Genomic DNA, 26166 nt, shown 5'->3' on the forward strand with positions numbered 1-26166 from the left:
GTGACTTTTGTTATAATTGTATGCAGCACTTTTGGTAATTTCTATCATGTCTTTTGATGGCTGCACTTCAGCACACAAATTAATTTAACGATGCAATCTTTTAGTCAGGGAACATTTCTTTTGCTAATTCTGAGAAGTGATCAGCAATAGTTGCAGGCAAATTGTGTTTGGCAACAAATTGGCAGAATAAAATCACAGATTTCGTCACTTTTCATTGTGCAGACTTCATCTTTATGACCAGTGTTGTTAAACATCTTTATGACCAGTGTTGTTAATCTTACTTTTAAAAATTAATTACAGTTACATATTACTTCTCCCAAAAAGTAATTGAGTTAGTAGTCAGTTACCTGAATGTAAGAGTCATTAGTTACTTGGCAAAGTAACTGGTGTTACTTTTCATGTTTTTTTTTCATTAAAAAACAAAACAAAACAAAACATAGTAACCTTTGCTATGATTGGAAGTCATTTAATGTTGTGAATCAACTGTTAAAGTCGTTAAAATTGCTCCCGTTTCTACTTTCGACATATGAAAGTTTTAAAACAGTTTCATCATTTAAAGATAGATTCAAGTCAAGATTTGGGCGATTTAGGAGTATTTTAGATAAAAAGTTACTTAGGTTCGCTAGGAAGGTTCAAGACAACAGAGCGTTTCTGAGAAGTCTACTGCTTTAAGGTGATGGCGGCTCTTTAGTAACGCCGCCGAGTCTGTCATTTCGTATGTAGTTCTACATACACGTGATATCTAGGCGTAGATTGTAGGCTGTCGGTTACAGTCAGGAAATATTGGAGCCGCCTAGCCTAGCATCGCGTTTGCTGCAGCGTCACAACAAACACTCTTCTCTCTCCATGTCTCTGACTTTTCTCGCGTCATTCAACCAACGTAGTAACGCATAGTAATGCACATTGTCTCGTTGCTGAGATGGTGACAAAATCCGAACGGAGAGAAAAAAAAAAAACGTAATGCACGAAAAACGTAGATTTTGAACGTACGGCGAACACATTTAAAAATCAGTGCTCCCGTGTACAAATTACGCCGAAACCGTACAAATTGATAGGTATGTACTAACTAAATAAATAAAACAAGTTTTAAAACTAGACACGTATTTGGGTATGGGGAAAAATTTAATTGCAAATCAGGACGAGCATGATTTAAAGCAAGTAATTTTGTTATCCAGAGGAGACAACAGTTAGAAACTGGTGCAATTACACAAGGGATTCTTTTCAATGAAAAAATTTTTATTTCCAAACACTTCAAATACCACCACTGGTTTTCATATATGCTTTTTTTTCTTCTTCAAACCAGGGATTACATATTGAGAGATAAGAAAAAAAAATCTGTTGAAAATAATTTAAGTTTACATAAATGCAATGTAGTTAAACTAGTTTTTGCTAGAGGAAAAAATATCCACAACAACCGAGATGAAATAATTGCACACCAATTTTCAAATCAAGACAGATGCAAGCATAAAAAGCACACACCAACACAAATAACTACTTGATAATAATAGGAGACATGACCAATTCTAACATTTGCACTGTATGCTGAGGCTGTGCAATAATTTGAAAGAATGGATTCTCTGTCACCGCTGTTGTAAAAACATCTTTTTTGTTTTGTTTTTTGTTTTAAACAGGCCATTTCTGGTTGTCCATGTTTCACACAAGTGTGAAACTAACTGATCCCAAAGGAACAAAACCTAAAAAAACTAAAACCCTGGCTAAAAGGATAAAAACAAAACCAAGTTGTAGCCGAGTTTGCAATTTGATTAAAACCCCTGAGTATAACAACATGAATTCACTTTAGGGAAACAAATGTTTTAGGGTGATAACTGAATGATTATATTTTTAGAGCTTACCCCTTAAAGCCGTATTTTGACTCACCATTAGGTCAAAATTACAAACAACGGTCCTACTACTTAAAAAGAGACTTGACCCCCTTTCTACATCCCGAATCTTCATCATCATCCCTTGCTTCTTTTCTGCAGTGCCAGCTTGCTTTCAGTGGAGTCAGCTCAGGTGCAATTACATCTCCATCCTGTGCGTTACAGATACACCAAATGTTGTTACAGATTCACCTAATGTTGTTACAGATACACCTAATGTTGTAGACTTGAATTTACATACTGCCAATTACCACTTATCCATTTCCGGACCAATGGCGCCCCCATGGGGTGGTCAGGTATAGCCACTGCTCCCCCATATAAATTTAGTCTCCACCACATTGCCAGTAGTACCGTATACTGATGATCAGTAGTGTCCAAACTATGGGCGGCGGGCCAACTGCAGCCATTGCAAATTATGAAATATCACTGAATATGGCCCGTACAAGAAACTTGAGTTCGGCCTACATTCCGCTGCAATGCACAGCTTCAACATAACATACAGCTAGTCACTTAAACAGTGCCTCTTCACTAGCTCAGGGGTCCAAACCTGACATTAACAAATCAATGTAGGAAACTGTGGAATTTCAGTATTTTGATTTACATAAATAAATGTATATAAAAAGTAATCCAGTGCAATAAAAAGGTTGCGATTTTCTAGACTTTTTTGCTGTCGTTGGACTTTTTTCCCTGGGTTCTGCAAAATTTGTTTCGGTACTGTAAATATTGTACAAAAATACAGTGCGTCTGTGTATGTATATATATATATCTTCTTTTCCTTTTTGGCTTTTATACATATACACACATACATACGCAATTGATTGGACGTTTATTGGTGCCAATAGCAGCCAATGAGTTAATAATACAGTGGTACTGTACCTCTACACATGAATTTAATTCGTTCCAGGACCTCTACATATGAATTTAATTCATTCCAGGACCCGGTTTGTAAGTCAAAATGGTCGAATGTCGAGCGGGATTTTCCCATAAAAATATATTATAATTCGATTAATTCGTTCCACAGCCCAAAAACCTACGCTAGATCCTTCATAAATACCACAGGTACAATTACTAATAGCAATTACACATAGCAAAACATATGAATTATTATTACAAATCAGAATAATATTAATAATAATAATAAATGGAAATTTAAAAAAGCGTTTTATTGTCACCTTAACTTACTGGCGAGGGAGGTGTCAGCGGGTGTGTGGTAGGTAAGGTGGGGGGAGGTGGGACCGGTGAGCTATATTGTCGAGCCAGTTCACTCATGCGCACACTACGCTCATATTTGTCAATCATTTCCTTTTTAATTTCAATGGCAAGCATCACCTTTTTCCTTGTTTCACCACCTGCACTAATCTTCTAGGGAGCCATGTTGATTTCTCTCTCAAGAAAATTCACCGTGCGTCTGCCTTTCGGGAAAACAACGAACTTGCGACACTGACATAAATCGTCGTATTTCGAGCATGTCGTCATGTCAAGACAAATGACGAGTCAAAATTTACATCGGATGTCGAAAAGATCATATGTCGATGCGATTGTATGTCGAGGTACTGTATAAAACTAAATAAATACATTTTTAAAACCATAAAATCTTTTTTTTACCAGATTCCGATACTCTGAAAATGACGTGGTTGGGCCCGATTTCAGACCATGTGATCGGATCTGGAACATCCCGAACATACATACAGTGTGTACATATTGTATATACATACTGCTGTACGATATGACGAAATACTGTATAAAGTGTTTAACAAAAGTCGAAAGACTTCAAATTGTCCTTTGTATACTTAGATTTTTATGAAAGGGGCCCTCGGGGAAAAAAGTTTGGACACCCCTGCCGTAGATATGGATAACTGTACTGTTTGTAGTCTACACAATAGATCATTAGTAACATTAACTATAAATGAATAAACCACAGTGTAACAGTAGGAGATTCCTAAAAGGGACGGACACTAACTAGTATAAATGACCTTTATGCGAAATACAGTAGCTCTAAGAATTTAAGTATAAAAAAAAGATAGTGTGTGAACACTAGAAAATGACAGGGCTTACGAGCGCAAACATTTCGAGACATCAGTTATACCCACGCACATACATACCGATTGATTCGTGCATCAGGTGCATGTCCCAGTGGGTATGACTGGAGTTATGAGGAGGGCGGGAAATCTGGGATTTTCACATTTGATTGGCGAAAATAGAATCAACATTGATAAAATATCTGCCCTCACTAAGGCTTGTACGAACTACTTCCAGGTAATACAGGTTTTCATTTATAAGTTTTTCACCACATTACCAGTCAGAAAAATGACATTCTGTGTTTTTAAACTATATTATTTCCAAACGGATGTACATGATAAAGATGTTGTCTGTCCCTTTAGGTCTTTCTGATAGTTTTCTACTGGCAGGTTTAGTACTACAACAGTATCATATCTTCAAATTGTGGCTTGTAGTTTTGATGTGCCACTCGAAAGTGTCCCCATCTACTGTAGAAACCCTTGTGAAAAATCTCTGGAGGCGCCACTGTTCCAGACATACAAGCACAAAAATGTTACCGGAGGTTTTGTGAAGTTGTTGTTTATGCACCACTGAACAAAGTGCTTCTTGGCTGCGGACAGGCCATCTTCATCCATTTTCTTATAGTAAACTCTGATCACTTCCTCTTCAAACTGCGGAGGCAGAAACTTGGACACCTGACAGATAACCAGCAAAAGGTGTTTGCTACTGGTGTAACTCAAGTAAACACTCACTACTTTTTATTTTTTTTATTTTTTGGGAGGGGGTTGGGTTAAAGTTCAGACCTGATCCTTGTATATCGGAATGGCTTTGGTGGGGTCAGTCTTGCAATAGAAACGCATATTGTCAATTGGGTTCCCCTTATCCATCCCATAGTTCATTTTAATGACCTAAAATGTTGGTAAATATGAAAAATTGAGACTGAGAAATTGGAAAGCAAAAAACAAAACAAAAAAACTTGCAATAAGAAAGAAAATTTAGTGCGAAACTCACAGTAACTAGGAAGTCTTCAGGACGTAGATTGACACCAAGGGGACCAGTCTTAGGGACTGAATTAGCCAGGTCCGCCTCCCAGTCATGAAGTTTTTTCTTTGCAAAGAGACAGATGACACTGATGAATTGGCAATGGCAGTTTCTATACATTTTATGCTTACACATTTTCTGTGTCTAAATATCTTTCGGTGTCTTTTCAACTAGTTTAAATATGCTTACAGTTCAAATTAATGGGTGCAGACTGGATTACACTGGATTTTATGTACAGTATGCAGTATCTACAGTAAGTCTCACTTAAAAAAATAATCTTGATATACTGTAAATTGAGACACATCAATAGTGCCGCAACGATTAATTGATTAACTCAAGTAGTTCAATTGGAAAAAAAGATTCGAATTAAAGTTTGCTGCTTTGAGTATTTGTTTAATTAAAAATCGTTGTAATAGTTTGTTTTGAAAGTGTTTGCATTTAGTTTTATTGATTTGGGTGGATCCACTGCCCACTAGTGGCAACAGTGAATATGACATAACTCATTTAACATGGCTGAATCCTGCTGCTCCCTGTTAAGACCAACATAGACTAAGTTTTTGTTTGAACTAATGTTTTTTAATGCATTTGTCATGTAGTTTATAGTCATATTTAGCCGTTTTTTTTTTTTTTGTGGGAATATGTGTCTGAACCATTTGTCAACAGCATTGTAAAAAAGAAAAAAAAAAAAAAAAACATTTTATAGCATTTAAGCTAGCGGCCTTTTGCTATGTAAGTTAGCCAATTGTTTTTTTGTTGTACATACGTACATCCTCATTTATTCATTTTTTCATATCGTTTGAGGCTCAGCTCAGGTATTTTAAATTTTTAGGTTCATTATCAGATTACTCGATTATTCGAACTAACTATTCATTGATTAATCGATTACTAAAATAATGGATAGCTGCAGCCCTACACATCAATCACGTGTTGAAGAACATTGCTCGGTTTTTACTTTGTTTGTGTTTTTAAGTGTTGGAGACAAACACACAAACCTGGGTGACTTTCAGGGATTTGCTGTCCTCGGGCTGGGTTCGACCCAAATACTTGTAGAGGCGCCGTAAAAGAATGTTTTGTAGAATCTCCCGTGCCTCAGCCAGCTCTGGCTTTGATGAGTGCAGTATTTGTTCAAATACATTATCTACAGGAAAGAAGGGTAGACAGAAAATTTGATCAACCGTATTGGCCCGAATATAAGACTGTGTTTTTTGCATTGAAATAAGACTGAAAAAGAGGGGGTCGTCTTATATTCGCAGTCTAGACATTATACCCATTCACGACACTAGATGACGCCAGATATCATTGAAGCGATGTTCTGTCATGACAGATCTCAGCTACTCTCCCCATTCATGACGCTAGATGGCACAAGATATCATTGAAGCGATGTTCTGCAATGACAGACCTCAGCTACTACTTTAACCAGTTTGCATTATTTTATTTCAATGTTTTTCCTTATTCAGATTTGTTTCAAGACTACAGTTACAGTTAGACTTCACTTTGATGGTTAATGTAGTTATTGCAGTCTTGTTTTATCACAATAGATTGGTTTATTTACATTTCAAAAACCAGAAGCCATTCATTTACGAATGTGATTGCACTTTAGTTTACATATTTTAATGTTCAGATATTAAGATTTGAATGAGGCAAAAAGCTTTTTCTCTCAAATATATTGTTATAATCATTTGTTTCAGATGTACTGTAATTATTTTCTGTATAAAAATTAATTTGGTGTTCAAAAAGTCTTTCTTCAAACTTGAGTCTTGAAAAAGAGGAGGTCGTCTTATAATCAGTCTTATATTCGGGCCAATACGGAAATTCCAAAATCTATCCAATGACGGCTGAGAACAACAACAATTACACCGCTTCTATATTGTTCTGTTAGTACAAACACAAACACGGCTCAGAATTGGTGGATCTCAAATGGTACACTGTGGCAAAGATGAACCTGTCAGCTTTGTGTAGGCCTCCATGTCATCTATGGCCGTGGACAGCGTGAACATCTTTCCGTCTTTGCCTTGGACTTGAATGTGCTTATCGGCCTTCAAAAAGGCCTCAGTGATCCTGCATGGGCCCATTCAATATCTTATCATGTCGAAGAACTTCTAAGAACGACTTTTTTTCCAATACATCCCAAAATAACTACAAAAACAGTAAGTACTCACATGGTTTCTATGATGTTTCCCACTCTGTGTTGGTAGGCTCTCTGATGGAGACAGTTACGGGTGTAGAACATATCATAGAGATTGCCTACTTCCTATCAGCCCCCCCCCCAAAAAAAATCTAGTTTAGTAAGTACTTCTGTAAAAGAGACCACAAAGAGAACCGTTCACACAGACATACAATTTGGAGCTATTCTTAAAGAGCATATGACACGAGAAAAAAAAAGTCTTAAATGTCATTATTATGTGAATTAGAATCATATTTTGAGACGATTCGACTATATACAACAATTTAGAAAAGCACAGATGACGAGAAATTAGTCTTTTAATCTGCCGGTTAGCCACGCCTACCATTATAGGGCTTTAGCATCCCCAACAGGTGGATGACGTCAGCGGTAGACTGTGCTCATCGGTTTTACTATTCAGCCCATTAAGGGGGAATTATTCAGAACGAGGAAAACGCGATGAAGAGAGCCGCAAAATGTCATTGTTTCAGTCTCTCTACTCCAATATTTTTACAGGATATTTTTTTATCCAAGTATTTTTCCCCAATAGCTATATAAATGGCTTGAGAAGGACCAGTCAGCCCGTTGATGGGGAACTATTCACAACGAGGAAAACGCGACGAAGAGAGCGACAAAATGTCATTGTTTCTGTCTCTTTACTTCAGTATTTTTACAGGATATTCTTTTTATCCAAGTATTTTCCCCAATAGCTATATAAATGGCTTGAGAAGGACCAGTCAGCCCGTCGAGGGGGAACTATTCACAACGAGGAAAACGCGACGAAGAGAGCGGCAAAATGTCATTGTTTCTGTCTCTTTACTTCAATATTTTTACAGGATATTCTTTTTATCCAAGTATTTTCCCCAATTGCTAAATAAATGGCATGTTCATGACAAATAACAGTCTTGTGCTGAATGGAATATGAAATAATAAAAATGCATTTATTCAGGACGACATGGCAAAATTACTCCATAATGGTCAAAAATGTCGACTTCACCTTTACTGTCGCACCTCCCGAACGATATTTTATGACACCTAAATCGGACATATGTCATTTCCCTTCCCCGGCTTCGGAGAATGTAAATAAACCAGAAGCCGTGACAGCTAGCCGACATGCTAACCCGAACCGAGTGATGTTTCAAAGTCTTCGAAGTGGAAAATCACACATAACTATCCTGGATTATTTGACATGACGACCCGGTTGTCGATTGTCTTAGTGGATCGGCAAACCGCCCGGCGGAGAGCAATTTACAGTTCGTTCCCCGGAGGAGGGTGGTTGGATTTGTTGTGCAGCTAACGTGCTGCTGCTAATGACCATTAGGAGAGCTTTTTACATGCCTATCAATGATCAAACGTAAGTAGTCCTTCATTTAAAGGAAGTTTGTAGTGTTTACTTTGTAATCGCTGTATTCGTATTTGACATAATACAAAACAAGATGTTTACTCACTTCCTCGTCAGTCCAATGGTCCCACAGTAAATATCCACGGTGAATGGGAACCTTTTGAAACTCCAAAAAGGCGCATACGCCTCTCCCTCATACAGAATGATTTTTCTGCAGCCGTTTGGCTGGCGTGATGCGAAAAATAAACGTATTAATCCGCAAAATCAGCTGAATCCTTCGTCCTCATACACAACAGTACACTGTAGCGTGAAGAGGACGTCTTCTACCGTACACGTCACAGCGCCCTCCTCCTCAATGCAAGACCGAAGCCGGAAGTCACTCATTTTCATGGCGCGGGATTCAAAAAACTAAATAAAAATAGCGATCGCTTCCACACACATCCAAGCGGCCCATATCATTCAGGGGCATAAAATACTGTATTACACTGTATTACTGTAATACACTGTATTATGAAATAAACATGCTTTTTCGTGTCACAGGCACTTTAAGTATCCTTGAATTCTTTCAAAGCTTCTATAAAAATACACTGTACCATTTATTTCTACTATTCTTGTTAGCGTATTGTTATGCGTTTAGAAACTATGCAAGAGTCTAGCCTAAGTCTTTTTGATGTCAGAAAGACATTAAAGTGCATTTTTTACAATACCATCATTTCATGGTCCCCCCCCCCCCCCCCCAAAAAAAAGCAACAACGATCACAAAATAATGTATACTGTTAAACACAGACGTTTATTGCAGTGTCAAAATAGAGGTCAGTCCCTTCTGTGCACTCTTTTATTTTTTTTAAATTCACTAATAAATTATCTCCTCATAAACTTTACTTAAAGGCTCGCACCCAACAGTTGTATGTGACCTTCATTTTGTAAGTAGACCCATTGAAAGCATTGAGAACACAGTTCAAGTTAGCTGTTTGCGAATGTTATGGATATTTTTTTATTTTCTCAGATTTGAATGAGAAATTGCTTTATTACCTCACCAATTCTAATTGGACTTCAAATATCTTTACAATTTGGGAGAGTTCATCAAACGCACAATCAAGAAAAAAAAAAAGTTTAAATTTTGACCGAGGTGTCCAGTTTTGATGGAATGGCACACATATACAGTGCCTTGCAAAAGTATTCGGCCCCCTTGAACCTTGCAACCTTTCGCCACATTTCAGGCTTCAAACATAAAGATATGAAATTTAATTTTTTTGTCAAGACTCAACAACAACTGGGACACAATCGTGAAGTGGAACAACATTTATTGGATAATTTAAACTTTTTTAACAAATAAAAAACTGAAAAGTGGGGCGTGCAATATTATTCGGCCCCCTTGCGTTAATACTTTGTAGCGCCACCTTTTGCTCCAATTACAGCTGCAAGTCGCTTGGGGTATGTTTCTATCAGTTTTGCACATCGAGAGACTGACATTCTTGCCCATTCTTCCTTGCAAAACAGCTCGAGCTCAGTGAGGTTGGATGGAGAGTGTGAACAGCAGTCTTCAGCTCTTTCCACAGATTCTCGATTGGATTCAGGTCTGGACTTTGACTTGGCCATTCTAACACCTGGATACGTTTATTTTTTAACCATTCCATTGTAGATTTGGCTTTATGTTTTGGATCATTGTCCTGTTGGAAGATAAATCTCCGTCCCAGTCTCAGGTCTTGTGCAGATACCAACAGGTTTTCTTCCAGAATGTTCCTGTATTTGGCTGCATCCATCTTCCCGTCAATCTTAACCATCTTCCCTGTCCCTGCTGAAGAAAAGCAGGCCCAAACCATGATGCTGCCACCACCATGTTTGATAGTGGGGATGGTGTGTTCAGGGTGATGAGCTGTGTTGCTTTTACGCCAAACATATCGTTTTGCATTGTGGCCAAAAAGTTCAATTTTGGTTTCATCTGACCAGAGCACCTTCTTCCACATGTTTGGTGTGTCTCCCAGGTGGCTTGTGGCAAACTTTAAACGAGACTTTTTATGGATATCTTTGAGAAATGGCTTTCTTCTTGCCACTCTTCCATAAAGGCCAGATTTGTGCAGTGTACGACTGATTGTTGTCCTATGGACAGACTCTCCCACCTCAGCTGTAGATCTCTGCAGTTCATCCAGAGTGATCATGGGCCTCTTGGCTGCATCTCTGATCAGTTTTCTCCTTGTTTGAGAAGAAAGTTTGGAAGGGCGGCCGGGTCTTGGTAGATTTGCAGTGGTCTGATGCTCCTTCCATTTCAATATGATGGCTTGCACAGTGCTCCTTGAGATGTTTAAAGCTTGGGAAAACTTTTTGTATCCAAATCCGGCTTTAAACTTCTCCACAACAGTATCTCGGACCTGCCTGGTGTGTTCCTTGGTTTTCATAATGCTCTCTGCACTTTAAACAGAACCCTGAGACTATCACAGAGCAGGTGCATTTATACGGAGACTTGATTACACACAGGTGGATTCTATTTATCATCATCGGTCATTTAGGACAACATTGGATCATTCAGAGATCCTCACTGAACTTCTGGAGTGAGTTTGCTGCACTGAAAGTAAAGGGGCCGAATAATATTGCATGCCCCACTTTTCAGTTTTTTATTTGTTAAAAAAGTTTAAATTATCCAATAAATGTTGTTCCACTTCACGATTGTGTCCCACTTGTTGTTGATTCTTGACAAAAAAATTATATTTCGTATCTTTATGTTTGAAGCCTGAAATGTGGCGAAAGGTTGCAAGATTCAAGGGGGCCGAATACTTTTGCAAGGCACTGTATCACCCTAGCACAATTTGCTAACTCAATTTAAAATCTGAGAGAGTTTAAAGAGAAAAGCAACAACTTTAAGTCAATCTCATTTTTTTTGTGTGAGAAAACGTTAATTAAGCAACATTATAATTTTCAGAACAACTTCAAGATTAAACTCTCCCATCAAACCTAATGATGTCTCTCATCACACTGTAACTCAGTGACACAGTGTTTGGGAATTACTGGTCAAACGAACGATCCACTACCAATACCATACAAAAAATAAAAGCCAGTTGTGAGCCAGCCAGCACCTTATCACGAGTGCAGATGAGCTTCTCTCCATCAACCTCACACACCCTCGCAAATTTGAGGTAGCGACGGTAGTCCGAGTTGTTCTGGATTCCCAGATTGTAACAGTCCCTGGCAAAACAGGAGAAATCAAATTGAACTCAGGTAAATATGAGCAGAATATTTGCAACACAATCACAAAAGTCACACCTGGCAAAGTAGTCCCATTTGTCCATGTCAATGCCATTTCTTTTATTGGCCACAATTTCATAGAGGAAAGACTTATCCTTTGAACGGCCTTTATAGGACCACTGTAAAGATAGACATCACACATCTAACCTTGTTCCTCACAAGTGCTGCAGATACTGACATTAATTTGACCTGCTCGGCTGTATTTGTGTCCAGAGGTCCTGCAATCAGCTCCTTGATGAAGACCAGATCCTCTGGCAGAACCAAGCCATGTTGTTCCATCAGTGGCTCCAGCACATTTTTGGTTATCAGGTGGTCAAACATGTCAAGTGATGCTTTCTCATGCTGAAAATTGGATTTTTTTTTTTTTTTAATAATAGTGACTACTTAGGCATGGGAGAAGGAGGAACAGCTAAGGATTTTTGCAACTCAGTGTTAAACATTTACAACCAGAATGTTTCTCAGTAGAGAGCAGAGCTAAGACTGCATTTCATGAAAAACAGAGGACAGGACTATTGTGACTCTGATGGGGTTCTTTTGGAATCATATTGACTAAAGGAATTTGAATGAATTAAAAAAGACCCCTTAAAGGGAAGAAAACACCGTCTTATTTGTTTGATATACGTATATAATAGGGTTTATTTCTAATCACATTTTTCCTTAGTCATATTGCTTTATAGAGATTATTTGTTCTGGAATAAACAGACACATATATTTTAATTGCACGTGTCAAAAGTACAGAGTAACGAGATATCGTTGCTAACGTTACAAAGTTGGCCAATGGCCACAGTTCAAATCATTGCCCTACAATTTATTAAAGATAAGATTTAGTACACATTCAACACAATCTGTCACATTTCGCCTAAAGCAATTTTGTTAAAAATGCATAAAAATACTTTCAGCAATGTTACTGTTCATTATTATGACGCTTGTCCTCATTAGGAACTAAAGGCAGACTGAAACAAGTAGGGTGGCCTAATAACTCCTAAAATGTTTTTAAAAAATGTGTTGCTATCAATGAACCACACTGCAATCCCAATGTTTATTTTCAGATGTACTAATGCTATATTAGTAGCATCAGAAAACTAAATGTGTACTTCATTGTTGCAATGGCAAGATTATGTCTGAGGTAACACGAAGACTCTTTTCGGCTTCTGTTACAGGACAACTGAAATAATATCAGATTAGATAAGAAGTTACCTTCCAGGAGATATTAGGACGTGCTTTGGGGATGAATTTAGCATCGAACATGTGTGAAAAAGGCCCATGTCCTGAGTGGGAAAATGCAAGAGTCATTCGCTTGGTTGCTTTCACTTTCATTTACACCGAAATAGACCGCACCCAGTGTGCTGGCCAAACCTACCAAGATCATGACAGAGCCCGGCAATCTGCACACAAAGAATGTCTCTCTGGGAAATGAGAAGTTCTGGCTGCCTCTCATTCAGTGCTTTCACAAGGTGTCCTGCCAAGTAACCCACTCTGGAACACAGAAAATGTTTATTATCTGAGACCAACATAGAGATTATTGGTCAGAAGGATTTTTATTTCATAGTGCAACGCTAACATGCATTGCTTGCATTAATAAAAAGAGGGGTAGCTTCCAAAAGCACAGTCATTGTTGTCAAGTTAGCAATTTATATTACCTGATATAGATATCAGAAACTGGACAACACCAATATCAACCCAAAAGATGACCTATTTTCATTTGTTACTCTCTAAAAAAAATACGGGCATTCAATCTTAACACACCATGATGCTGCACAGCTCCTGTAAAGTGAGGAAGAGGCTTTATAAAGCTTCAGTTTAAGTCTCCAATTTGTTATATTAGTTCAGACAGTATTCAAAATCGCTAACTGTCAAAACTCATCAATGCGCAAAAATAATGGGCCTCGTGGGGACAGAGCAATACTATCCATTTGTGAAAAATATTAAATTGACCATTAACAACTATATGTATGTAGAGCTTGTCTATGTACTGTATGATGACATGTACTCTATACACAGTTAGGTGGAGAAAAATCTTAAATTCGGGATCAATAAAATCTATATGTAATATTTTGACAAATCCAGGAGTAATACAATCAGTGACATTACTCACACACAGACCCCCCCACCCCCACCACCCAACGCACACACACACACACATGCATGTACCCGATGGAATGCTCAAAGCGGTTGTGGGAGGCTCCAGGGAAAACAAAGTAGGTCCCTCCCAACTGCTTGATATTTCGGAGTCTCTGGAACTGAGGCGTGTCAATGATTTTGACAAGAAGTGGGTGCAACTCCACGTGCCCATGGATGGGATCATTAAACACCTAGCAGAAGGTGGGACACCAATCATACAATCAGTGACTCATGAAACATCGTGAGTTGGATATGACCTTTTAATTGCTAGTTTTTCTTTCTTTGTAATACAGTTTGAGATGATTTATTAAACAACTGTTTGGCCTGGACGAAAGGAACGCAATTAAATGAGTCATTTTTACCAAGAAAATCTGGTGTACAGACATTCACATTAAGGTTTCGATTTCACAGAATCAATGGAATTATTTAATATTGTTTCATGTTCCTAGTGTCAGTATTTCATTGTTTTTTTTATCCTTCTTCGCCCTTGTGGTTTAATCAACATGACAAAGCTTTTCTTTGGTTAGGTTATTTCTTGTTTACCTTAAGTCCGTGTGAAGATGTACCTTATTTGTTTGAGGGCCCTCCTCTAAGTGCCACAACTTCCTCAGGCTGTGCAGGATTCGCAGTTGGTCACCAAGAGGCCTTGACACACGAAAAAATTTAAATAAACAAAAAACACTCAAAAGTGATTGAAAATGTAGCTAAAAAATGTGACAAGAGGCAGTTAGCCCTTTCATGCACTATTTTAAAAAATGCTCTGATTTGCATTCAAAGTCCATCGTTGTCAATGGCAGGCAATGAGTTTATGAAAGACACTCATTTGTTTACCAGAATGTTGCAATAACAGTCTTTCTGTATTATCTACAGAAATGTTGTCCGCCTGTGAGGATAACAGATGTTTTTAACATATTGTCCATGACAGTGCAAACAATAAAATAAATTTTCCCCCCTAAACCTCCTAAAACTACTGAAATGCAAAAACAACTGTTTTGGAACAGTTATTTCTATAACACATACAAAAACAGATTTTCATTCAAAATTTTATTTTTTCAATGATTTGTAAAATAAAACAAAAACACCAATAACCCTAACCTCCATCTCCTAATTTTATTTTCCCTCATTTCCTCACAAATTAAATGCCAAATCTCAATTTTAACTACTTAAGAACATAGGGTGTATATCAAATTGAAGTCAACGTAAACATTTACTTGTAAAAAGCAAAGCAACATGCGCTGGACAATCGATGTACTTCATTGACAATTTCAACATATTTTCAGGGCGCAGGCATCTCTTTAAGAACGATGGCGTTCACCTAAATAAGTCAGGAGTGCGGTTACTAAGCAGCAGCATGTTTTATCTCTTGAGGCACAGACAGTCTGCTTATCTCGAGGAAAGGAGGCAAGCTGTCCCAAAACATCGGATAAACATGGTGGCTGGGATGAGTGCTGAATCAGACAGTGTGCATGCAGAATCAATGTCTCCTCCAAAAATGGAGCCGATAGTCGCTGAAGGGGAAGTGACTAAGCCAGCCCTGCCAGGCTGTGACCAACCCTCCTCTGCTGAGGCTCCACTGCCTCAACGGGAGGAGACCCTGGTAGCAGGTGATCGACCCCCTTCAGACGAGACTCAAGAAGTGGCTCCATCAGCTCAACAGGAGGAGAACGACCCGACCGTGCAATCCTCTGCTGTCGAGGCCCCATCCAGCCCCAAATCCTCGCACTCCAAGACGCCACCACGCCGCCGACTCCAGGCTAAGGCCCCATCCAGCCCCAAATCCTCGCACTCCAAGACGCCACCACGCCGCCGACTCCGGGATAAGGCCCCATCCAGCCCCAAATACTCACACTCCAAGACGCCACCACGCCGCTGACTCCAGGATAAGGCCCCATCCAGCCCCAAATCCTCGCACTCCAAGACGCCACCACGCCGCCGACTCCGGGATAAGGCCCCATCCAGCCCCAAATACTCACACTCCAAGACGCCACCACGCCGCCGACTCCAGGATAAGGCCCCATCCAGCACCAAATCCTCACACTCCAAGACGCCACCACTCCGCCGACTCAGTCAGGCTAAGGCCTCATCAAGGCCTAAATCCCCACAGTCCCGGAAGCCACCCCGCCGACGACTTAGTTTGGATGGAATAATGAGTCAACCTGATTGGGACTCCATGGATCTAGATAGCAAGGTTAACCAGTCTCTTGATCTCCTCAAGTTCATGTCTTCGCTTCCACCCTGTACCTGTCACACCCGACAGGTGCCAGGGGAAGATGGCAACAAACCAACCAGCCTCCCCTGGAATTCTCTCGGGGCAAAGCCAAAGCACTACAACTCTGGAACTACACGGTATTATCCTTCTATGGAGGAAGCCATGTTTGCGACACCAATATGATGTGCACCGGGTCCAGGCTGTGACAACATTACAAAGACTGTTCTGTCCCAGCAAAAGCCGGGGCCTTATGGAGTACAGTATGTATGCTCAACAATCCCAGTGGTGATAAACAACAAAAAAAGGGCTAGACTGGTGAGAAATAAAAAACGTTCAATCAACTCTGCCAACCTGTTAAGCATAGTATGTCATTCCCAAAACTCACCAGTGAATCCAGTCTGGCATCTCCAATTGGCTCTGCTAAATATTAGATCTTTAGCTGGCAAATCTTTCTTAATTAATGATTTTATCAGCAAACATAACCTTGACATGTTGTTCCCATAGGCGTGGCCACAAGGGTGGCCGGGGGTGGCATTTGCCACCCCTGAAATTTGGTTGGCCACCCTAAGTGCCCCCCCAACCAACCACCACCTCAGTAAAGCTACGTTCACACCGGCCGCTTAATTTGCTTGTCGCGCCGCGGGTTCCCATGAAAGTCAATGTGAACGTGTCACGCATGTCGCGTCGGGGCGATGCGATGACGCCAAATTGACTGTAGCTCGTCAAATTTAACGCACCGCCAAGGAGATAGTTTGGTTGAACTTTCTGCGACTGAGTTCGGCGTCGAGGAGGAAGCAGCCCATCGAATACTTTTTCCTCATTCACGTGACTTTAGGCGAATAGGATGCACAGGAACGTCAATATCATGCATTCACAACAGACCAAGTTGGACAATTTGGTGTGTATATTGTTCTGGAGAACACTACCACGGCGGTGGTTAAACACCATTCATAATTGAGGTAAGTGAGAATGTCCAAACTGTGGAAAAAAATGTGAATGTTAGTGTTTAATGTATAGGCATGTCACAGGTGGTTGGGTAACGTTTGTGTAGCTGAAGTTAAGAAGCTAATGTTAGCAACACTAGCTCAAATCGTTTGAAAGAATTTAACTGATTAGAACTTGGTAGTTTTTTTTCTTTTTGCCTTTTTCTTGGTTGGGGTAATTTTCACTTGAGTTTGTTTGCGTTTGCTGTGATTTTAGTTTTTTTCAACATGACACATGATAAATGCCTGAGCATTGTGGCCTCATTTTCTCGGGCAGATTAGGGAAAGAACAATGAAGAGATCTCAAAACATTGAGACATTCTTTATTGTCAAGAAGAAAAAAGATCAGCTGCTGGAGACAGTGGGGCTACAGCATCCTCTTCAGGACAGCATTCAGCAGGTAAATATATCATAAAATTAATAGTTCTAAATGTGTACTTATCTGTGAGACAACAAGTTGAAATATATTCCTCATGTTTATGCATTAATTGAATATTACTTTGTGTGGTCAGAGATTCTCATCAGTGAGGGTGACAGCCATTCAGATGAGGATCCACAAGCGTCTTTATGTGAAAGTGGCAGCGACACAGACGAGGCTCCACATTCTCCGCTCTCCACATCGTCCCAGTCATCAGGTATTTAACTTCTAGTTTTGTTTGAAGATTAAGGAAAACTTGTACAAAAAATATGGATGAAGCAGTTGGGTGCATTATTTAATTGCTGACCCAGGATTAGGTCACAACAACACTTACAATTTATTATCATTGCATAAAAACGTTCAGTAATTAAAAAAAAATATATATTTTTTTTCCTAGATATATCACGGTGCCCAGCCGATGGACCAACACGGCCATACCTGAGGATGTATCCCAGGACAGTGCAAGCAGGGAGGAAGAGATCCTTTAACAGCTCATGGTACCAACATTTCCCATGGTTGGAATATTCAACAAATCAGGACTCTGCCTATTGTTTTGTATGTAGACACATTAGCTTGCCCAATACTCCCGAAACACCTTTTGCTGCCAAAGGAGGCTACTCGAATTGGAAAAAAGCCATGTATAAAGATGGGGGGTTTAAAATGCATGAGCAGTCAGAAGGGCATGTTAATGCCATGTTTGCATGGAGTGAATTCAAGAATAATATAATTAAAGACTCCTCTATACGAGAGGCTTTGGACAAAGCCTACAAAAAAAAATTTGAAGAAAACAGGATGTACATAAAGACAGTAGCAGAAGTGCTTCGGTTTACAGCCATGCAGAATGTTGCTCAAAGGGGACATGTTGAAAGTGATAGTTCACAAAACAAAGGAAACTTTGTAGAAATGATGGAATTGATTTCGAAACACAGTGCTCTGGTTGAAAAGAAAATGAATGGTGCAAGAAATGCCAAGTATATCAGTAACACCATTCAAAATGAAGTTTTGGAATGTCTGTCAGATATGGTCCGTGAACAAATAATTAAGGAAGTTAAGGAAAGCAATTATTTTTCTGTTATTGCAGATGAAACAAAAGATCTTAAAAAAAAAGGAGCAGCTGTCATTAGTACTAAGGTACTATTACAATGGTGCGGTTCACGAGAGCTTTTTAGATTTCCAAAGAGCCAGTGAATTAGATGCAGCAGGACTCAGTCATAAGATAGTACAGTGTCTGGAGAAGTATGGCCTTGACTATAAACCACATCTTGTAGGTCAAGGTTATGATGGTGCAGCAGTGATGTCAGGAAAGTGCAGTGGGGTTGCAGCCAGGATCAAAGCAGAGGCAAAATATGCTTTGTACATTCATTGCAATGCACACTGTCTCAACCTTGTAATTGTTGACTCAGTGAAGGCTGTGCCTGAAGTTGACTGTTTTTTTTCTTTGCTGCAAAAATTGTATGTGTATATGTCAGGCTCATATGTTCATGAAAGGTGGCTGTCAGTTCAGAAGGACATGTATAAAGAGGCACCCAGAGAACTACAGAGATTGAGTGATACACGATGGGCATGCAGGTATTCTGCCTGCAAAAACCTTTTGGACAGACTGCCAGCCGCCTTGCGTGTACTTCATGAGATGGCTGAAGAGAGCAGTGGTGAAAGATCTGTGGAAGCAAGAGGTCTGCTTACCCAGATAGACTTGACATTTATTGGAACACTGGTAGTGATGAAAAAGATTCTTGGTGATGCTAAGTGTCTCTCCGATATGCTGCAAGCGCCATCCCTTGATCTCGCTAGGGCTGTGGACCTAATAAATGCACTGCAGGACACCCTACAGGGCTGCAGAGCTGGATCTTGTTTTGATGAGCTATGGCATCAGACCATCGACACAGCAAAGCATTGTAATATAGCAGTTGAAGCTGTTGAAAAAAGATCGAAACGTGGGAGCTCCAGGCTTAGTGAGTATCTTGTAATGTCTACTGTAGGTCATCGTAGGCCCAAGGATGGGGACAAAGAGAAGTTCAGGACGGCTGTATTTTACCCAGTCCTTGACAATATGAACGCAGAACTTACAAGGCGATTCAGTGAAAACAACTGTGATATAATGAAGGGTATACAAGCTCTTAACCCTAAGGGGAAAAGCTTTCTAGAGGAAGCAACAGTTTTACGTTTTGGCCGTCTGTATGACTGTGATGTTGATGACCTAAAACATAAGCTGTATCAAGGTTGCTGAACCTAGATGACTTTGTTGAACGCTTTGCTCACAGTCATGGAAACAGGCGCATACATCTAAAATAAATACACATTAGTGTGAAATGATTCCCCCACTTTATTATTATTACTTTTTTGCTCTGGGGCAATAGCACTTTATTATTATTATTATTTTTTTGTAAAATTGTGCTAAAATGTGTCAAACAAAAAGAAGGAAGCTGTGCAGACTGTGAAATTTAATTTATATTCTATTTTGTAGACTACAAATTGCTTTATTTATTTGAGTTTTGATACTTGATTAAAAGTTCTTTATTTAAGTATCCTCTGTTTACATTTTTTGCACTTTATACTTGAAAGAAGCTTTTAGTTAGTAAGTTGGTCATTACTTCTGTTTGTGCAATTCATTTGTTTCAATATATGTACAATATCGGACTCTATATACTTTATTTGTTGTTTGCTGTTGTGATATTTGACTTTCACTTTATACAACAGTTGTGTACTGTTGTACTGGTTGTGACTGTACAGTACATTGTGAGACTGTGAAATTGTTTAATTTATATTCTATTTTGTTTAGTACAGTTTGCTTTATTTGACTTTTGTGAGTTTTGATCCTTCATTAAAAGCTTAAAAAATAAAAGTTCTTCCTTAACTTCTTTCTTTTCCTCTTTTAGAAAAAGGTTTTGCACCATCTACTGTAAGTACTGACAATCATTTGGGGTGAGAAGTTTGAAGTATGCAATGTAACAAAATCTGATTAATATACAAAATATGGACGTATGGGTTGGATTGCATGTATGGGTTTCACAGTACACTGTGATGAAATGGTGGGCCAAAAATATGGGCCCCTTGGCATTATTTTGCTAAGGGCCCCCAAATGGCCTGGGCCGGCCCTGATGAAGTCATTACTTGTAATCTAGTTTACTGGTTATTAATGTCATCACCTAAAATCAGAAGCTGTCATTGGAAACTTTAAACCATTTTATGTCAATACAATAGGGGTGTAAAAGTACATGTATATTTACCAAACCGCTCGCAATCGAATGTTAGGTTCAATACAGTGCTGTATTGAACGCTGGCCTGCAGTCAGTTTACATAGGCCATGATTGCATGCTGCCACTACATTTGCAGTAATATTCAAGAGGGTATTCATTCATGATTGGGGTGATTAGGTAAGGATTTTAATCATTCATGAGGAAGCAAATCCTTGATTTGTGCTACTGTGATCATGTGAGTTTTGTTTTAATAAACAACATGCTGAGCAAGCAAATGGTTTAACACGTTATTCCTGTACTTCACTGAAACGAATTGTGACCCCAAAACCGAGGTAATCGTGACTTTTTTTGTATCGTTACACCCCTACAGTAAAATATGCCACCCCTCTACAGATTGTGACCCTGTTTGGCCCCCCCAAGAAAAAAATCCTAGACACGCCCCTGGTTGTTCCTAACAGAAACTTGGTTAGATCAAGATAAGAGTTCGACAGTTCTGATTGAGGCAACCCCCACAAACTTCAATTTCTTTAGTGTGCCAAGAACCCATAAGAAAGGAGGTGGGGTTGCCAGTCTGATCAGGGACAGTTTTCAATGCACGAATATTTCATGTGGTCAGTTTGATTCCTTTGAATATATTGTCATTCAGCTAAAAAGCCCTTGCAGAGCTGCCTTGGTAACAATTTACAGACCACCGAAGTATAACACAATGTTTTTTGATGAGCTTACCAAAATACTGTCTTCCGTCTGCATGGACTTTGATTGTGTTGTTTTAGTGGGTGACTTTAACATTCATGTTGATAATCCTGAAGAAGGATGTGCTAGAGAGCTTTTAAATATTTTGGATACATTTGGTTTATCTCAGCATGTCACAGTTCCAACACATAACAGAGGGCACAAACTGGACTTAATAATATCCAAAGGTCTTAACATCTCTGAGGTCACAGTGAATGATGTTGCTCTGTCTGATCACTACTGCATTATGTTTAAAATGACCACCCCTGTCCATCCTCTGAAAAGGGAAACAGAGGTTATTAGGAAGCGTTACATAAGTGATAACACATGTGCGTTATTCACACAGGCCTATGCCTCATCATTAACCCCTACAATAGCTCCAGTGGAAGAACTTGTAAATAGTTTCAGTTCCAGTGTGATGACTGTAATGGACACTATTGCCCCGATTAAGACAAAAACTTTGTCAAGAAAGAAGAGGTCACCCTGGAGAAATGCCATACTAGCTATAAAACAAAAGCAAGTTTGTAGACGAGCAGAACGCAGATGGCGAAAAAACAAACTCCTAGTTTTTTATGATATCTACAAAGAGAGTCTTCGCAAATACAACCAGGAACTGAAAAATGCTAGACAATCATACTTTTCAGAGATCATTAGTAGAAACACCAACAATACTCGCACACTATTTTCTGTTGTTGACAAACTGACAAACCCACAAGCATCAATACCTCATGAATTGGCATCTGAGGTGTCCTGTAATAATTTCGCAGCATTCTTTACACACAAAGTACTAAAGATTAGACAGACTGTGTGCAACTCCGGATTAACAAATGTTACACTAAACGCCTCCCAAAATGTCCCCCACGTCAATCTTAGACAGTTTAGCCTCCTGGACTATGCCACTTTAACAGAAATTGTGTCGAAATTAAAGCCCACAACATACTGCCTTGACATCCTTCCTTCAAACTTTTTCAAAACTGTTTTTCATTGCATAGCCCCAGACATACTTCAGATTATAAATACTTCCCTCCAAACAGGAGAGTTTCCTCAGACTTTAAAAACTGCAGTAATAAAACCTCTCCTAAAAAAAAACTAATCTGGATGCCTCAACCATTAGTAATTACAGGCCAATATCAAATCTGACATTCCTGGGGAAAATTATCGAAAGGGTTGTGTCTGAACAGATCCAGACTTTTATGATGCAAAACAATCTTTTTAACTCATTTCAGTCTGGATTTCGGCCACAACACAGCACCGAGACCGTGCTTATCAAAGTCCTAAATGATATTCGTCGGAATACCGATGCAGGCAAATCATCTGTTCTGCTACTATTGGATCTCAGCGCCGCATTTGACACGGTTGATCACAACATACTACTCAGCAGATTGGAACAGTGGGTAGGGCTTACTGACACTATTCTTCAGTGGTTCACATCCTATTTACATGATAGAGATTTCTTTGTGTCAATTGGAAACTATCAGTCAGAACGAACCAAATTCACGTGTGGAGTCCCTCAAGGGTCAATTCTTGGACCACTCTTATTTAACATCTATATGCTTCCGTTAGCTCAGATAATGGAACAGTATGACATCTCCTATCACGCCTATGCAGATGACACACAACTGTACATTTCTGTGTCCCCACATGATTATAGTCCCTTAGTCTCCCTGAGTAAATGCATTCATCAAATCAATGAATGGATGTGCCAGAATTTTCTCCAGTTAAATGTGGAGAAGACAGAGGTGATCATTTTTGGGCCAAAAAAGGAAAGGTCAAAGATAAGCAGCCAACTTAGCACAATGTCCCTTACAGCTACAAATCAAGTCAGAAACCTTGGCGTAATTATTGACTCAGACCTAAAATTTGATAGCCATCTAAAGTCCGTCACTAAATCCGCTTATTACCACCTAAAAAATATAACCAGAATTAAGGGGCTTCTGACTCAACAAGACATGGAAAAACTTATGCATGCATTCATTTTCAGCAGATTGGACTACTGCAACGGTATATTTACAGGTCTTGATAAAAAATCAGTCAGGAAGCTGCAGCTAGTACAGAATGCTGCAGCCAGAGTCCTCACAAATACAAGGAAGCTGGACCACATTACACCGGTTTTGAAATCACTACACTGGCTTCCAGTGAGTCAAAGGATAGACTATAAAATACTACTGCTCGTCTACAAAACACTTAATGGCCTTGGACCAAAATACATGCTTGACTTGTTAGATTCCTATGAGACATCTAGACCCCTAAGGTCGTCTGGAACGGGTCTTCTGCATGTTCCAAGAACAAGAACCAAGCAGGGTGAGGGAGCATTTAGTTATTATGCTCCTCACCTCTGGAACAAGTTACCCGAACGTCTGAAGTATGCTCAAACTGTTAGCTCCTTTTAATCATGGCTAAAAACGCTTTTGTTCGGCACTGCATATCCATAACTGTCTATATATTTCAACCTACCTGCCTTCTATTCCTCTTGTGCTTATCTCCATTGCTGATTTCAATGATTATTAGTAGTAGTAGTTTTTGCTTTATTTTTATTGTTGTTTTATTTTTATTGATTTATTTTTATTCTGTGATTAAATGCAATCTTTTGTCTTGGTTTTTACGTTGTGTTGATTTAAATGTGATTTTTATGGTCTTCATGTGATGTAAAGCACTTTGAATTGCCTTGTGTTGAATTGTGCTATATAAATAAATTTGCCTTGCCATGTGCTTTCCCTTTTTCTCAACAATAAAGATATAAGTAACATACTGTACATTCAGAAAAATAAGTACAAATGACTTATATTATGCTGAGTGAAATTGAATATATTTTGAAGATTGCGCAAATATTGACTTTTTAAATCATAAGGAAATGAATAAGTAGCCCAGCATAAATTAAAAAATATAAGTCCAAACTGCACATTGACAGCTGAGATGTTCTGAACCTCCCCATCAGAGCAAATAAAACTAAATATGATAAATAAGCCTCCTCAACTCTTTCCTTGCTTTCAAAGATTTGATCCATTTTCCGTTGCATTGCCCTTTTTGGTCGCATCAATTCTACAAACTTTTTTTTTTTTTTTTTGCTGTTCCAGAAAACATGCACATTTGAACCAATCAGAGCTAACTATCTTTGCTGATCACATGTGACACTTGAACGGATTAATGAGTCCATTTTGCTTTTATGTGTGCATTGGGGTGACTCATCATCGTCAGACTCAGATAACTGCAGCACCTGGGGAAACCTCCATGCCGTCCGTGGAATAAAATAAATAATAAATATCGGTGGAAACGGATTACGTTACACAAGCACTTCATTATGCTTGTTATTAACACTTGTGTATGTAAATCTTATGTTGGTGGATTGTTTTCTTCTCGGAGATGAAATGCATGTGTGGCAGCTTAGCATTTTTTTTTTCTTTTACATAGCGTTTTTACAGTTGCCGTCATATTTTTGGAATCAAAGCACCTTGTACCGGAACAGCGTTCCGGCCCTGAATCTTATACCGGAACTGCGTTCCTGACCGTTCTGGCCCACTTTCACCCCTGAGTGTGCCTTGTATCGCAAATCATATATCGGGGAGTGCCCAGGGGTTTCACTCCTACTCTGGAGTTATAGTGGTATGTGTGGTAATTGGTGAAAAATGTTAGACAACTATTATTCATATAGGAAATTCAACAGCTGTAGCTATACAGTATATCTAATCCCACCCCCCAACATCTGTGTTATGGCTTTGTCATGGTCACCCTACTGTTGAGTCTAGTGATTGGTTTGTTTCGTGGGATAGGACAAGGCATAACAGGACAGACTGATAGGCAAAATGAACACTTTGTTTGAGCACCGCGTTTTAACAAACAAAAATAGAATTTAAAAAAAAAAAAAAAAAGCCTACTTTATGCCCATCTTTTCCAGGTCATCCTTCTTGATGTATCTCAGCACGACACCAGTAATTTTCTGTCCTGACGACAAAAACATTGCTGTTGACATATACCAGCATGTATGTTCCAAGCCACAGTTATAGCAGCAATACCAAAAGGCACTTACTTCTGAATACAGTTTCCCACTCTCCAAGACCTTCTTCTCGTAGGTACAGGCACGTTTCTTCTATTCCCCATTGGGACACGTCCAAATCTGACATTTGGTCTACTGACACTTTCTTCTCCGGTGTTTGGAAACAATCTCCAGGGCTCATAGCTGTCGCCAAGTCTCGTTTACGGCTCGCCATGTTGTTGTAAACCAATTAGCAATATTATCTGGGATTTGTCAAAGCAGTAGGGTACGCTCAATTGAAACCAAGAAAGAGGCAACAGCAACAGCAGGATCAAAGCGACTTCTCATGCTTAAAAGAACCGGGCGTTGAAGATAAACACACCGGTTTCCTTTCTCCGTTTCGACATGCTAACTCTAAAGATTTACATAGTGTTTGGTGTCCGGTTAGTATTTTCAAATTAAGACACTTTGGCGGTTCTCACAGCCGCGATTGAATTGAAATCCGGTCGTGGCGGTGGAACTCAGAAGTATGTGTGCGATAGCATAATAGTTTTCAACTGTTGAACGTATGCATGCCACAAACTGCGAGTGACGGGTGGGATTTTAAATCGGGTAATTTTGTATGCTCAGGAGACTTTAATTTTTCCAAATACTATATGCCACTTCCGGTTTATAGCTTTCACATACTCAGAAACTTTGATATTCAGAGTACAGTACTCAGGGGCGCTGCCAGGGATTTTGGGCCCCATGAAAAGATATCACTTTGGGCCCCACCATCAGTGCCGGGACACACACACACATTTAGAGTATCAACTACGTAATTTCCTGCATTCTGGTGAATCTTTACACACTAATTTGTGCATTTTCTGCATTA

The 26166-nt window shown here is 39.3% G+C and overlaps 1 protein-coding gene across 1 annotated transcript; it reads right to left on the bottom strand.

Moving 5' to 3' along the window:
- Positions 1–1249: 1249 nt before the first annotated feature.
- samhd1 (SAM domain and HD domain 1) lies at positions 1250–25706 on the bottom strand. The gene is made up of 16 exons (XM_057830004.1): positions 25347–25706; positions 25195–25261; positions 14350–14428; positions 13814–13974; positions 13023–13138; positions 12860–12930; positions 11852–12004; positions 11681–11781; positions 11494–11602; positions 7079–7170; positions 6862–6977; positions 5912–6057; positions 4890–4985; positions 4682–4786; positions 4436–4573; positions 1250–2032 (listed from the first exon to the last, which is right to left on the bottom strand). The coding sequence occupies exons 1-16, from the start codon at positions 25525–25527 to the stop codon at positions 1910–1912; spliced, it is 1854 nt and encodes a 617-aa protein (XP_057685987.1). The 5' UTR covers positions 25528–25706; the 3' UTR covers positions 1250–1909.
- Positions 25707–26166: the final 460 nt, after the last annotated feature.

The sequence above is a fragment of the Corythoichthys intestinalis genome, chromosome 2, assembly GCF_030265065.1.
Source record: "Corythoichthys intestinalis isolate RoL2023-P3 chromosome 2, ASM3026506v1, whole genome shotgun sequence".
Taxonomy (NCBI): domain Eukaryota; kingdom Metazoa; phylum Chordata; class Actinopteri; order Syngnathiformes; family Syngnathidae; genus Corythoichthys; species Corythoichthys intestinalis.

Excerpts from the sequence above, each read along its gene's own strand:
- samhd1 (XM_057830004.1), bottom strand. The coding sequence starts at position 25,527 with ATGGCGAGCCGTAAACGAGACTTGGCGACAGCTATGAGCCCTGGAGAT. Across the intron at positions 25,262-25,346 it reads GTGGGAAACTGTATTCAGAA|GACAGAAAATTACTGGTGTC; the intron begins GTAAGTGCCTTT and ends TTTTGTCGTCAG. Across the intron at positions 14,429-25,194 it reads CTGGAAAAGATGGGCATAAA|GCCTCTTGGTGACCAACTGC; the intron begins GTAGGCTTTTTT and ends TCGTGTGTCAAG.